General features: G+C 36.1%; 1 protein-coding gene across 1 annotated transcript in view; it reads right to left on the reverse strand.

Annotated features, from left to right (window-relative positions):
* Nucleotides 1–15,881, reverse strand: part of PRKCH (protein kinase C eta) — a 308,783-nt gene that overhangs the window by 214,453 nt on the left and 78,449 nt on the right. The window contains exon 2 of the mRNA XM_044664866.1: nt 9,076–9,139. Within this exon, the coding sequence (XP_044520801.1) occupies nt 9,076–9,139 (64 nt within the window). The remainder of the gene's footprint in view (nt 1–9,075; nt 9,140–15,881) is intronic.

Raw genomic sequence — 15,881 nt, forward strand, 5'->3', positions numbered from 1 at the left:
TACATTTTTATGATTCAACTCAGTGTCATTATTCCACAAGGAGCAGAAAATTGGACGGAAAGAAAGCAAGAGGAATCAGTAGTTTCTGATGGTAGCCTAGGATTAAGTGTGCTTTGAACCACACAACTCATGTCTTTACTGAAATATTGTCACATTCACAAAATATTTTATTGCATTCATGCCCAATCAATGGGTGCCTATTTTGTTTCCAGTTATTTGTTACCACAAAAGATAGTCCAACAATATTTTTCCCTGCAAGCCTTCAAAAGACAATTTCCTCAATTTATTGCAAAAATACCCACATTCCTAGCAGTTGCCTTCTCAGTGGGATTTGTGGTAACAAAAACAGGCACTAAGGCCTGTTCACCTACTTTGAAATACAGCACTGAAAGTCGGGAGAATTCAGTCATAATGGATTAAAGTATCTTTGATTTCTTCTTGGAGGCTTCCTCCACATATTTCTGATAATAGGTCATGAAGGCTCAGGAGAAGGATTGACAAATAGCATAAATCAGGGCCAGATGGCCTCCTCCCTTCACATGTACTCTGATTTTTCTGCCAGCAAAACATTCTTTGCCTTGTAAAAGGACAAGCTCCAGAAGCTTGTACAATAAGGTACAAGGTTCAATTATCTAGTGTCATCAACCATTCACTTTGATCAGCCCATTGCCTCTCACAGAGGGCACAGTGGTGGTAGTTTTCTTTCACCTGAAAACTTGAACAAACAAACCTGGGGCAGACCCTAGGAAAGCAAAAGTACTGGGCAGTACTTCGGAGGCAATGGCAGCTGCAGAAGAAGCAGAGGCTGGTGACAAAGAGCTCCTCACCCACGGTGGTACAAATGCATTAAAATAGCTCCAGCAAAGCATTAACATACTTATCTTCCTATAGCTTCTTCAAAGACAGATTTCCCTTTTTGTCATCTTTGACAATTTGCTAGGTACTAAGTGAAACTTCAGATTTGGTTTAATTAGAATTTTTCACAATAATTTGCATATCTTCTTTTGAGAACTGTTCATATCCTTTGATCATTTATGTGTTGGGGAATGGTTCTTGGTCTAATAATACAGATGTATTAAATGTATATTCACATTATTATCTTGATATCAAATACTTAGGATAGATAATTAATGCAGTGATTTTTCTGTTTGCCTTCTTGTCTTAACTTCACTAATTTTATTCTTAAAAACAATTTCAATTGATAGTGATTATCTCTATTATTTGGTTAATTAAGAATTGCTTTTCTAGTTCTCCATATTGTCCTTGTCAAATATGAAGTTTCCCTCCCCCATGCCCTCCAAGTAAATCTCAGATTTTTAAATAATTGATTTATTTAGCTTTATTATTTCTCACTCATGGTTGTGTAGTTTCTTATGCTTTTCTGTAGTTTAACCTGCTTTTCTAAACTTTTAATCAATACCAAGAAGCCTTGATGATGGCTTCACAAAATAATTTGAGTATCCCCTTCATCCCTACAAGTAGTTCACATACCATCTTCTCTTTTTTCCTTCTGTGCCTCACTCAAAAATATCAATTCAAGAACAAAACAGTGTTCTGCGGTGTAAGTCATGCCATGTTCTGAGTCATGAAGCCTAACCTTATCACCTGTTTTTATGATGATCACACACTATTCTAAAGGCCAACTTTGACATTTCTCCTTGTTATTTGGTCATTTTTCAGTTGGGTCTGATTCTTTTTTGAGGTTTTCTTGGCAAAATGCTGGAGTGGTTGCCCCATTTGAGGTTTTCTTGGCAAAATGCTGGAGTGGTTGCCATTTCCTTCTCCAAAAAACAGGGTTATAAGACTTGCCCAGGGTCAAACAACTAGTAAATGTCTGAGGCCAGATTTGAACTCACAAAGATGAATCTTCTGGCTCCAAGCCCAGTACTATCCATTGTGCAACATATCTCCCTCTCTTGTGGAAAGGGATAGAGTTCTGGTAGATACAACCATTCAAAGAAAAGTAGAACCATAATGTGCAAACAGGGCTATTTGTGAGCATGAAAAAGAGGAAGATACAGCAAAAGAGACTGGAAAGGACAGAGATAGCAGTAGCATGAGAATTCAGAGGAGAGAAAATGATCAGTATCTACTGCTACAAAGGTCAAGAAGGAAGAGAAGTGAAAAAAAAAAGATCATTAGATTTGGCCATTAAGAGACCATTCTTAACTTTGGAAGAAAAATTTCAGTTGAATGTTGGGGTCAAAAGTCAGATTGCTGCATATTTAGAAGAGAATGAGAAGAGAGGAAATAGGAGAAGCAAGTATAAACATTTTTTTTCAAGGTTAGGAGAGAAGGGAAAGAGATAAAAGAAGACAGGTGGTATGAGGATGATATATCAAGCAAGGATGTTTTGAGGAAAGGGGACCATAGATATGTTTGTAGATAGCTAAGAAGGGGACAGTAGATAAAGACTGAAGATTAGAGAATGTGGGAATGATAATGGAGGTTATTCTGCTGGAGATGATGAGAGGGGTTGCAAAAAAGGGTGAATGTAAAGAAGTTGGTTTTGGCAAGGGGAAGGGTCACCGATCCATCAGAGATGGGAATGAAGGAGACAGTATAAGATGTCAAAAGGACAGGAGGTAAAGAAAAGGAGCAGAAGGGTGATTGGCAACTGAGGTAGGTAGCCTCACTTTTTTCAATTAAGTAGGAGGTGAAGTCTTCAGCTGAAGTGTCTTAGGAAGCCTTAGGAGAGACAAGTTTGAATACTCTTAATGGTGAATGGGATAACAATAAGGGAGGAAAGAGTAAAAGGATTGTCCTGCTTCTATATCTCTGGCATATTTCCTATGCTGAAATTTTCAGGATGAGAAAAATTTTAGAAAACAATTACATTATCATCTTGCTGATCATGTGATTAGTTCCTTGCATTTAAAGTAAATTTTGCTATTAAGATAAGACTGACCTGTCACTTATGAATGGGAAATCTAGGGTTAAAGTGAAAGAACCCTTCCTAACCTCAGTTCCACTCAAGTGGCATTTTTCTGACCCAGTTTAGCATTTATATGGTATTTTAATTTCCAACTTGCTCTAAAGTAAATTTTAAAGTCATTCCTTACATTTTTATAATTTAATTCAGTATCATTACCCCCCCAAAAGGGTAGAAAATTAGACAGAAAGAAAACGAGAGGAATCAGTAGTTTCTGAAGGTAGTCCAAGATTAAGTGTGCATTGAATCACAACTCTATTAAACCAAAATTCTGTTCTATGTTAACAGAAAGGAACATGGTATAAGGAATATTGTCTCTGATCCCATTATGCTAGGCATATACCCCAAGGAGGTCAAAGACAGAAAGGCCATATATTATATATACACATATACATAATATATATTCATATTCATTTTGTATTACTTTTTATGGTACATAAAATGTTTTCTCATTGATTAGCTAAACTAATTATGATGTAGAAATGTAACAGAATGGAACAATCAATGTGAGATAAGAACTATTTAAGAGTAAAGTAAGCAGATCCAGGAAAACATTATACATAAAGTCTACAAAAATACACTTGAAATGAACAATAAAATGAAACTTAATGCTAAGTAATTATACTGACCAAGCTTGGTCATGGAGGAAAGATGAAATAGTATACTTTCTTCCTTTCATTAAGAAGTGGGGAGGCATAGGTATGGAATCTTGCATATTATCTGGGAAGACATACTAGGCAAAGCAGGATTTTAAATTAATGGGATATAAAAACGAAAGACTAATAATTTTTTTCTAAATGAGAGATAATGGCAGCAACTATGAGAGATAATACTCCTACATGCACACACATATATACACACTCTAAATATATACATATATAAACATATGTATGTTTATACATATGATATGACTTTGTCTCATATGTATATGAGACAAAGTCATATCAATTAGCCTCAAAGGTGCTCAGTAATCTTTTATGGTCAGCATTATTCAAAGTAGCGTATAGGGCAGTGTCACAAAAGATAACAAATCAGCTGAGATCACTGTGAAAGTGTCAACCAATGATGTAAATCTACTATCTTGCCAAGTTTGCTTCTGGAGGTGTCGCAGGTAACCCTACAGCTGCCACCAAATGGACTGTCCCATCAGCAGCTGTATGGGTCACTTTTTGGCCACCACATTCTACTCTCTGCACTTAATAAAGAAACTGAGTTCTTAGCATGAGACAGCGCCAAGGAGGTTTGGCACAATGATATTTATACATATACATTAAAAAGAAGCATCAGAGTCAGTCTTAGAGATATTAAACATAAATATTAAATCACATTGGCCATGATTTAAGACCATCCTAGATGAAGTATTTGCATCACTCAGGTCCCAGAAAGCCTGACATTTTACCATTCCTTTGGACTAATCATTATCTTCTCTAAGCACTCTTTTGTTCCCCTAAATTGAATACTCCTGGAGTAGTTAGATGGCACAGTGGATAGAGCAACAGATCTGGAGTCAAGAGGACTTGGGCGCAAATCTGGTCTTAGATACTTCCTAACTATGTGATCCTGGGCAAGTCACTTAACCCCATTTGCCTAGCCCTTGTCCTTTTGTCTTAAAGAGTTTCACTAAGACAGAAAATAAGGGTTTAAAAAAACTCGAATACCCCTAAAAGGTATATACTTCCTTTTTAATCCATCATTTGTCGCCAACACTTTGGCATTTATTAGGGTCACTCCTTCCTTGTCAAAAAGTCTCTTATGTATGAACATGGTGAGATTCTGACCTTATACAGGTAGAGGAGGTGGGTGGGAGGAGAGAGACAAAAAGGACAAAAGACAGACAATTTCCAAAAGTGCACTTTGCCTAATTCACAATTTCAATCATACAAGTCCTAGAAAAGAGTTGATTGTATTGCAGCCATAATTAATGGACAGATAATCACTAGGAAAGAAGGTCTCTAGTATAGAGGCCCAGGCTTCTGCTGACTGATTTAGATGAAGGTATATATGCTATACATATCAAATTTGCAAGTAAGAAATCTAGGAGGCATTGCTAATATGCCAGGTGACAGTAAGAATCAAAAAACAAAAAAAACAACTCAACAAATCAGGAGATTAAAAAGACAAAATTTACTAGGGATAAATATGAAGCCTTATACTTGGGCTTTTTTAAAAAGTTCAATTGGCAAAGCATGGACAGACAACAGGATATGTTAAAAAGATGTGGATATTTTAATGAGGCCAAATAGCAACACAAACATAAACACACACACACACACACACACACCCCATAATCTCGGACTGCATAAGAGAAGCACAGTGTCTAGAGCAAAAAAGAGTTACAATCCTGCAATAAAAGGACTATAGACTGGTCCAGACCTCCTCTGTTCAGTTTTGGAAGTGAAATTTATGAAAGACATTGAAAAACTAGAGAATGCCCAGTTGAGAGAAACCTGAATTGTGAGGGGTCTAAAACAGGGGTTGGCAACGTATGGCTCTTTCTGCAGGAGCCATAAAGGCAATTTTTTTTTCAGGCACTGTTACAGGAGAACGCACTGTGAGCACTGTACGGCTCTCACAAAATTACATTTTAAAAAATGTGGCGTTTATGGCTCTCACTGCCAAAAAGGTTGCCGACCCCTGGTCTAGAAATACAAGGGACAGAAAAAGAAACTAGGGATGTTTAAACTGAAGACTAAGTGAAAATATGTTAACAATCTCCCAGTATCTGCAGAGATAATGGAATGAAAAGATATTACAATTTTTCTGCTTGACCTCTCCTCCTCCACCTACTCAGAAGAGAATAACAATGAGTAATAATTTCAGGAACGCAAATTTAAGCTTATTGCAAGATAAATTTACCTTACAATTAAAGCTTCCCCCAAAATAAAATAGCCAGCTACTTCAGGAAGTAGTAGATGACCACTTGGCAAAGCCCTGTAGAGATTTATGTTCAGGATCCAGTTACATAAATGAACTGTGAGTTCCTGTCCAATTCTGAAATTAGTTGGCTCAGGATTTGGTGAAATCTTCTTTCCCAATTAATTTTGACTCTAATTTATTCTATACTACCAATAAAGGCAATAGATATAGAAAGAATGCCAACTTCCTCCTTTGAATCTTATAAGATTTTGCATCTTTTTTATGCACCCCTCTCATCAAGAGGCAGCTAAGTGGCATGGGTGGGATAGAGTGCTGGGCCTGGAGTCAAGGAAATTTATCTCTCTTAGTACAATATGACTTCAGACACTTTACTAGCTATGTGACCCTGGGCAAGTCACTTGATCCTGTTTGCCTCAGTTTCCTCATCTATAAAATGAGCTGGGGAAGAAAATGGCAAACTACCCCAGTATCTTTGACCAAGAAAAACAAAACATGACCATGAAAAGTCAAGACAAAAGTAAAAAATAAAATCTCATTCTACTTCCAATTCTCCATGCCTTTTTACAGACTGTCCCTCATGTCTAAAATAGCTTATCTTCATGGCTCTATTAGGATACTTAGCTTCTTCCTTCAAGGGTCAGCTTATATACCATCTTCGGAATCCTTTCTTGATTTCCCTAGTGGCTAATATTTTCTCACATCCAGCTTTTCCATGCAAGCTTTTCTAAGTCAAAAGACTCCTTTTTGTCTCTGTGGCTAGAGGACCAAAAACTGGGATTTTCCCATAGTGGGAGCTAAAGAAAATCTTGTTTAACTACTTTAAGATTTACTTCATATGCCACTACTTTCAGGAAGCCATTCCTCTAGCTGAAGATCTCTCTTTTCTCCTATTTCCTCATCTCTATTTATCCCTTTGACCTAGTATATGCAACCATGTATTATTCTTATTTATATCAGTTAATAAGAATTTTACTTATTTTAATGGGGACAGCTAGGTAGTACAGTGAATAGAGTACTAAACTCAGACCCAAGACGACCTGAGTTCAAACTCTGCCTCTGGAACTTAGTAATTGTGTGACCTTGAGTAAGTCCTTAACTTCTTTGAGTCTCCATTTCTTTATAAGTAAAATAAGAATAGTACCAATTTTGGAGCTGTTTTGAGGCTCAAATGAGATCATATGTATAAAGCACTATGTAAACCTTAAATGTTGTTGTTGTTATTACAGATGCACGTAATAATTTTATTTTCTACTAGATTTATAATTGGGGGCAGAGGCTGCATAAATTTCCCATTTGGATTTCTTCAGAGCTATAACTCACGCACTCACATTCTCTCTGTTTCTCTGTCTCTCTGTCTCTCTGTCTCTCTGCCTCTCTGTCTCTCTCTGTCTCTCTGTCTGTCTGTCTGTCTGTCTGTCTCTCTCTGTCTCTCTCTGTCTCTCTCTATATATATATATACACATATATATGCACACACATATGTATTTCTTTCTCTGTCTCTGTCTGCTCTGTCTGTCTGCTCTGTCTGTCAGTCTCTCTCTCATGTGTATCTTATCTTGTTGGTACAATGAGATCTAGATGAGGAAATGCCTTCTACAAATGCAGATTGACAATTATTGTACAAATTATAGCTTGGAGAGTTGCCTGAGACCCTGAGAAGTTGAGTGACTAGGATAATGCTGACAATATATGTTAGAAGTAGAACTTGAATCCAAGTCTTTCTGATTCTGGGGCTGGCTCTCAAACCATCAATCTAGGCTACCTCTTTGCTTTGCCCTCTTTGAGGATAGGTACCATGTCTTATGGGGCAGCCAGGTGGTGGTGCAGTGTATAAAGGGCCAGGAGTCAGGAAGACTAATCTCCCTGGGTTAAAATCTGACCTCAAACACTTACAAGCTATGAAACTCTGGACAAGTCACTTAGACCTGTTTACTTCAGTTTTATTATTTGTAAAATGAGCTGGAAAAGGAGATGGCAAACCACTCTAGTATTTTTGCCAAAAAAGGTAGGAGGATGGCTTAAAGTTTGCTAATTTGCAATTGGGGTCATGAAAAGTCAGACATGACTGAAAAATGACTAAAGATAAGAACACCGTGTCTTACACATCTTGTACCGAGTAGAAATTCAACAATATTTGTTGAATAAATGATAAAGACAGTTATTCCAGGACAGTAATAGGAAAGATAAAACTATTGTAAAATATAGTTTATAATCTTATAAGAAGTTTTAAAATGGAAAAGAAGTAACTTCATAGATTATGATCTATAAAAACCAAGTAAATTCCAACATTTAAGCCTCCATTTAATGTGTCCCTTTTCAATTTTATGTAAAAAGGTCTTTCCATGTTCTATATTCCTAATATCCATGTTCCATACCCAACACTCTCTTCATTTCTAGAATTCTTGGCTAAATAAGTATGTTCTGGGCTCACAGTAAGATGGTTCTAGCAACAATGCATTATAAAATTAGACTCTAAATTACTATGAAGCAACCAGGTGGCACAGTGGATAGAGTGTCAGGAAGTCTCATTTCCCTAGTTCAAATCTGTTCTCAGACTTACCAGCTGTGTGACCCTAGGCAACTCCCTTAACCTCATTTGTCTCAGTTTCCTCACCTGTAAAATGAGTTAGAGAAGGAAATGCAAACCATTCCAGTATCTTTGTCAAGAAAACTCCAAATGGGGTCACAAAGAGTTAGACACAACTGAACAATAACAAAAACAACAAATGAAGATCATACTATCTCTAGGTACTGGACAATGCAAAATCTCAAAGCAAAAAAAAAAAGTTAAAAAAAAAAAGGCGACACAATCTAATGATTGGAGATGAGGGGATGGCTCTAAATTTACTAACCTGTATAGTAATTCAGGGTAGGACTTTAGCAGAAGCACCAAAACAAAACTATATGGCTAATTCCTGAGGTTTTGAAACCTCAGGAACTATTTTTTAAAGATATGTGTGGGTGCAAACTACCAATTATGAAGACAAAGAAAGATAGGAAAACAACAAACCAGAAGAGGTACAAACTAGTGAACTATATTATTGAGTTAAGATTATAATTAACATGAAATAAGAATTCAGCTAGTTTTTCAAACAGAATACCTACAGATTACTAGGTAACCACATTTTAGACAGGACAATCTAAAAAGAATGCTCCTGAGAAAAAGTTAACATTTTGTAAGTTGTTTTGTACATGTGTGTCTTCTAAGATGTCGTTAAAACTGTGAAGATATATATGCTGAAAATCTGCAAAAATGTTGCCCTTACCTTCAGTAAAACTTCCTGTAAGAGTTATGACCACAAAAACTTTCCCCTCTGGCTCCAGATCCACCTAAAAGAGAAAAAAAATGTTTTATTTTAAAAGTCCTTTTTTTGTCTTCATGGTTTTCAAAAGCAGTTTTCACATAATGCATTACAGATGTGTTATCTGATGTCTAAAGGGGTAAATTACACCCATAATTTCTGAGCCATTTTCCCTGTGAACTCAACCTTGCATATAAATACCAGAGGGTTGAGGGAACAAGTGAAACTATAATTGACAGGTAGGAGTGCTGAGAATTAAAACTAAAAGAAAATATTCAGTACTTTTGTTATGATTCTTTCCTGAAATACAACTAAAGCTGGTCAATGGCACAATTCCACACACTCTTTGACTTTAAAATTTGTTATGCAAATCAGACAGAGAGTCAATGCTTTAAGTTTTACAAAACCCTTTCTTCAATATACTGGGCATTGGGAAATAGTAAAAAGATTATCAATCATTTTACAGATGAGAAATCAGAGGCTAAGAGACATAAAATGACTTGCCTATAATTAAGTACACAAACATTTCTATGTACCCATTGTGTGCCTGGCACAGCCCTAAATACTAAATTACAAAGAAAGGTAAAAACTACCGCTGCCCTCAAGGAGCTCACAATCTAATGGGGGATGACAATATGCAAACAGCTATGTACAAATAAGACATCTAGAGAATTGGAGATAATCGCAAAGGGGAAAGCAGCTAAATGGTGCAATGGATAGAGACTGGAGTTGAAAAAGACCCGAATTCAAATTTGGCCTCAGACACTAGCTGTGTGACTCTTGGCAAATCACCTAACTCTATTTGCCTCAGTTTCCTCATCTATAAAATGAGCTAGAGAAAGAAATGGTAAAGCCCTCTGGTTTCTTGGCCAAAATAAAACCCAAATGGGGTCACAAAGAGTCAGACATTACTGAAAATGCCTGAACAATAACGAATCGCAGAGGGAAAGTATTAACATGAAAGAGGACCTAAAAGGGATTCTTATTGAAGGTTGGGCTTCACTGATGCTTGACAAAAGGGAAACAAGCCAGGAGTCAGAGGAAATTTCAGGTATAAGGGACAGGCAATGTGTCTGGAGATGGAATGTCTTCTTAAAGAAGACATAACTTTGGCTGGGGCTTGAAAGAAGCCAGGAAAGCCTAGAGGCTGCGGTACAAAGGAAGATATGTTCAAGAACTGGGGACAGCCAGTGGAAATTCTCAGATTTGGGAAATGGAGTGTTATATGTGAAGGGCAACAAAGAAGCCAGTATCAATGGAGTATGGAGGTAGGCTAGAGAAGGAAAGATTAGAGGAAGTAGGCTAGGAGGAAGATGAGAAAGTTAGGAAAGGGAGAGGTTACAAAGAGTTTCAAAAAAAGCAGCAGAGGATTTTGTATTTCATCTTGCAGGACACAGGGAACAGTCCTCTAATCCAGTTTTCTGACTTGCAGATTCATTGCCAATACACCAATATACCACTGATGCCTTGAGTATACCTACATATAAACCTCAGAATGATTAGTGACTTTCTTAAGGTCAGACAGACAGTCAGGATCGGAGTATGCTCATTAGGTCTTTTAACAGAACACACATCCTTCTTTTTTTTTTCAAATCAGAATATGCCTTTTTTTACAGTCATTTAATTTGTGTAGCAAACTGTTCTCATAATTTCTCCCTCCCCCATCCTCCCAATACAACTCATTACCACACTGGTCACCACATTGTAAATTCTCTTGGCATTCAAACTGGTTGGTCACATGAGGTTTACGTCTAATTTAATAATTCCCTCTAAACAATCTTGAAATCATTTGTGAATTGATCATCTCTACAGAACAGAAGCTCTCAAAATAGAGTTCTCTGGGGAGATGACTAAACTGGAGGTCAGCTTTTAATTGTCTCCACTCCTGCCTTAACTTGTCAAGTCAAAAATATGTTATTTTTACACGCCACTCCCTTGTCTTCAATATAAAGACCTGGCAGGGAACACACAAAATCACAATATAAACTGCAGTTGGCAGACATGGAGCTCTATGCTGCCTCAGGACAGATTGACAGTAAGTAGCGTATCGGCAATCATCCAAAGACTAGTCCTTGAAAGGAGAGCTATAATAATAGCCCTGCAGGTCAAGAGAGACTATGATTCCACAACAGAGGTGTTCCAAGGTTTTCTTGGTAAACAGAGAGGGTAGTTTCTAAAATACAATAGATCTGGTATGGCCAGACTTCCATCTATGAGGAAAAAGGATCTATGAGGCTTCTGTTCCTGTATTCCTTAGTATACTAAAAAGTGACTGAACCTCACTCTTTAATCTTTTTCGCCCCTGACAATCTACCATCTTTCATACCTAATATAGGTATAGTCTAGTGGAGTATAAATTCTTTGAGTACAAAAACTATTTTACATTTTGTTTTGTAGCCCCAGGGACTAACTGTGCGTTGTTTAATAAATGCCTATTGAATTGAATTGGTTTATATCTCTAGTAAACAACTTTGGAAAGATGCTTTTCCTATCTATGTAGTCTATTTTGACTATCAGTATGGAACAGGCAAAATATTCTTGTTACAGCTCAGAATTAGTGTTCCTTAAAATAATTCACATTCCTAAATGAAAATTACAGTACTCTTACACTAGATAAGTAAATGTAAAATTTGGTGATATACAAAATGAAACATTCTTTTTTTTCCTCCTATTCCCCAGCTCAGATCCTCCCCAGGTCTCAGTCTTTGACATTGTTCTGTGTTTATACTCATAAATAATAGTCAAATATCTAAGAGTGGATGAATTTTCTATCTCGAGGACTCAAATTTTTTTCTTTTTAGTTTTGCGGGAATCTCTCTCTCTCTCTCTCTCTCTCTCTCTCTCTCTCTCTCTCTCTCTCTCCCCTCCCTCTCTTTTCTCTCTTCTTTATTACAAGGGATGGTGGATCACTGGATAGGAGAGGGAGAAGCAAATATTTGGAAATAAAAATATTTGGATATAAAAACAAGATATCAATAAAAAAATTAAATTTTGTTTAAAATCATTTTTTAGAATGTCTTCTTCCTTGCTTTCTCCTCACTATCAAATTCTATTCTTCAAGGTTCTGTCTAGATATGAGAATCTCCATGAGACTTTTTTCACTCTGGTCACTTTTAGTCCAAGGAACCTTTTAATATGGGGAGTCAGTCTCAGATCAGAAAGCTAAGGCTGAGAGAATTGAAGATATGGCAGAGGGGATGGCTACAGAAGTTGGTCTATTCCAAAGAGGTACTCTGAAACCAGTGATCGCCAGAAATCAAAGGGAAAATGGTGCTGAAAACTAGTGAACAGTTTGGAGATCGAACATGTACAGGTAACAAAAATGAAAGCCAAGTAGTGGGATAAGAATCTAGTCTATAAGCAAGTCTTGAATCAGGCATATAATAGATACATCATCCATATTTACCAACTAGACAATAGAAGGGACAAAAACCCAAGAAAAGGATCTTGGCCACAGAATAAACCACTAATAGCAAACAGGATCTTGATGATAAACCAGCTTCTCACCACAGAGCATTTTATGCTCCTGCTGAGACAAGTACCATTACCAGTGTGACTTGTCTAGGCCTGCAAAGAGAAGCAGGTAACTGGGAACATCATTTGGCTGAAGTGTGCACAGGGAAGAGACAGAAGAATAAAAGGGAAAACATAAATGGATACAGACATCCACACTAATCTTCCCTTCTAAGAATGCCAAACAAGTTCAGTCAGTGCTGTGAGAATTCAATAACACACCATCTTGTATTTGTTGTTAAATATTGATAAGAGTATGTTTTAATTCCCTAATGAGACAATAAATTCCATTAAGGGGCAATATCCAATACTTCCTTGGTGCCTTTTGCACATTCTGGGACCTTGTTAAATATTTATCGAACCTGTAATTCTTTCCATTTGCCTCTCACCTAGCCAAATCTTACTCACTCATAAGGGTGAGTGGCTACAAAGGTATATAATCTCAAGCCATCCCAAACTGAAGTACTCTCTCCTGCTTAATCTTTCTGCTTTCAAATTATCTCTTAGATTTGTTCCATTCTCTCTATTCCCACAGCTACCACAACAGTTCTTAAAACCTACTAACTGATATTTCCATTTCCCCCCCTCTCTGATCCATACTGTACTCTGCTGCCAATATTATCTTCTTAAAACACACATATAATCATGCCATTCACCTACACAAATATCTTCATTCACCCTTATTGTTTCTAGACTAATAATAGCTATCATTCACAGAGCTCTTTAACAGTTATGAAGCACTTTATATACTTTATCTCATTTGATCCTCACAACACCCTGGGAGATAGGTGCTATTATTATTCAAACTACTTTGGCTCTAGGAGCAAAGACAATTATGTCACATCATTCCTATATTTCAGTTCTTGTACATTAATTAATTAATACCTAGCTTAGAAACACGTAGGAGTTCAAATGAGCCCAATATATTGTCTAAGAACTGAAATAAAGGAATGAAATACCATAAATGCTTTGGCTCCTCTAGAGTTTGAAGGATAAAGGAAACCACAGATGTGGAATAAAAGCACATATATGGGATTCCCCAGAAGCCTCCATCATTATTATCATTATTGCAATTATTTTAAAATTATAATCTTAATAGTAGTATTCCAGGTATGTATAGCAATTTATCAAATATTTAACATATGATACCTACCTCACGGAATAAGATTACATCAACACACATTTACTAAGCACCTATTATGTACTAGTGGCCATATGAAAATAGTGAACATATGAAAATAATTACTATATTATTTTTAGAAGGAGCTAGACAGCTCAATAAATTGCATGATAGACCTGGAATCAGGAATACCCTTGTTCAAATCTAGTCTCAGACACTTACTATCTGTTTGACATTGGGCAAGTCACTTAACTACTACTTCAAGTTCTGCCCCTGTAAAATGGAAATAATAGTAGTATCTATGTCTCGGGATTCATTTGAGAATAAAATGAGACAATATTTGTAAAGTGCTTTGCAAACCTTAAAGTTCTCCCAAAATGTTTTAGAAGCCCAGTTCTAAACCAATAACCTAAGGATATGAATTGGCTCTTGGAATATGCTACAGACTACTTCCAGCAACAGTAGTCCTTCCCATTGTCCTTCAGAACAACAATTTTCCATTGGTTATGAAATTTCATTTTATTATATTACATTCATCACTATACTAATAAGACCTTTTTTGGATCCTGAAAAGTAGATCAATGGAATACACTAGATAAGAATTAGGAATAAACTAAATCAGTAGTCAAGTTAGATAAAACAGAATATAAATAAGTTAGAGAACTCCCTTTCTGACAAAAATTGCTTGCAAAATCAGAAAGCTTTTTTTTGTCAGAAATTAGATTTAGGCTATATTTAATACCATCTAACAAAATGAGTTTAAAATATATACATAACCTCTATATGAAATGTCATACTACATAAAAGATTAAAAGAGAACTAGATCAGATACTTTTTACAGTTAGGAACAGGGAAAGAAGTGATCCAAGAAGGGAAAGAATCAGCCACAGAAGATAAAATAATTTTGATTGCATGAAACAGAAAACTTAAAAACAATTCATCTAGGTAAAGGGAAACCAACAAATAGGGTAGAAAATCCTTGGATCAAATATCTCTGGTTAGGATCTGATACTTAACATATAAAGGAAATTAATACAAATATATAAAAATAAGTCATTCCTCCAATGACTAGTCAAAAGACACAAGTGAATATTGTTCTAAAAGATTGCAAACTATTAACAACCACATGAAATACTGCTTCAAATCACTAAGAGAAATACAAATCAAAACAACTCAGGAAGTTGGCAAACATAATAAAGATGAAAATAGTCAATGTGAAAGGGGCTACAAAAAGATAAGCAGGAATATTAATAAACTACTTGTAAAGTTGTGAATCTGTTCAACCATTCTGGTTTCTGTCCAACCAATTTCAGATTATGATTTCAAAAATGCCTGTATCTTTTGACCTCAATATCCCAATACAAGGCATAAACTAAGGTATAAAGAAAAGTTCCATGAACACCAAATTATTCATAACCATGAAAAACACTGTATCAATGAACTAGAAATAAAGTAGATGCTCACTGGTTGAGGAATGGCTAAACAAATTTAGGTACATGAATATGATGGAATATTATTGAATTGAAAAATTCTTATTTAAAAATACAGAAAAGTTTACATGTACAAGTTTACATACAAAGTGAACAATATATACAATGACTATGACAATGTAAGTGGGAAAAGAATAGTCCTGTGTAATTATAACAACTTCTTCCTTTCAGAAGAAGAGTTACCATTTTGATGAAATATTTTTTCTTTCTTTTTTTTTCTATTTCAGGAGATGACTCACTGGGCAAAGGAGGGAAGAGGGTTACATTCAAAATGAAATCAATATAAGAAAAATAGAGAGCAATAAAAATTTAAAGTAAATCAAGAATGAGCTGGGTTTAATTTGTAGAATCTAATCTTGTTTTTCACAGAATTTCTTACCTCTTCTCCCCACACCCCCTCCACCCCATAACCCTTATCTTCTATTTAAGCATCAATTCTAAGAGTGGTAAGGGGAAGGCAATGAGGGTCAACTTGTCTAAGATCACCCAGCTAGGAAGTATGTGAGGCTACATTTGAACCCAGGCCTTCTAGATTCCAGGCTTGGCACTCTACAATGTTCTGTCCTTAACTTCCCTACCTCTTCATCCATTGCAACAGAATGGTATATAAGCTACAATAATTTCCATCAAGACATTTGTGCAAATGC

Source organism: Gracilinanus agilis, chromosome 2 (assembly GCF_016433145.1).
Source record: "Gracilinanus agilis isolate LMUSP501 chromosome 2, AgileGrace, whole genome shotgun sequence".
Classification (NCBI taxonomy): Eukaryota; Metazoa; Chordata; class Mammalia; order Didelphimorphia; family Didelphidae; genus Gracilinanus; species Gracilinanus agilis.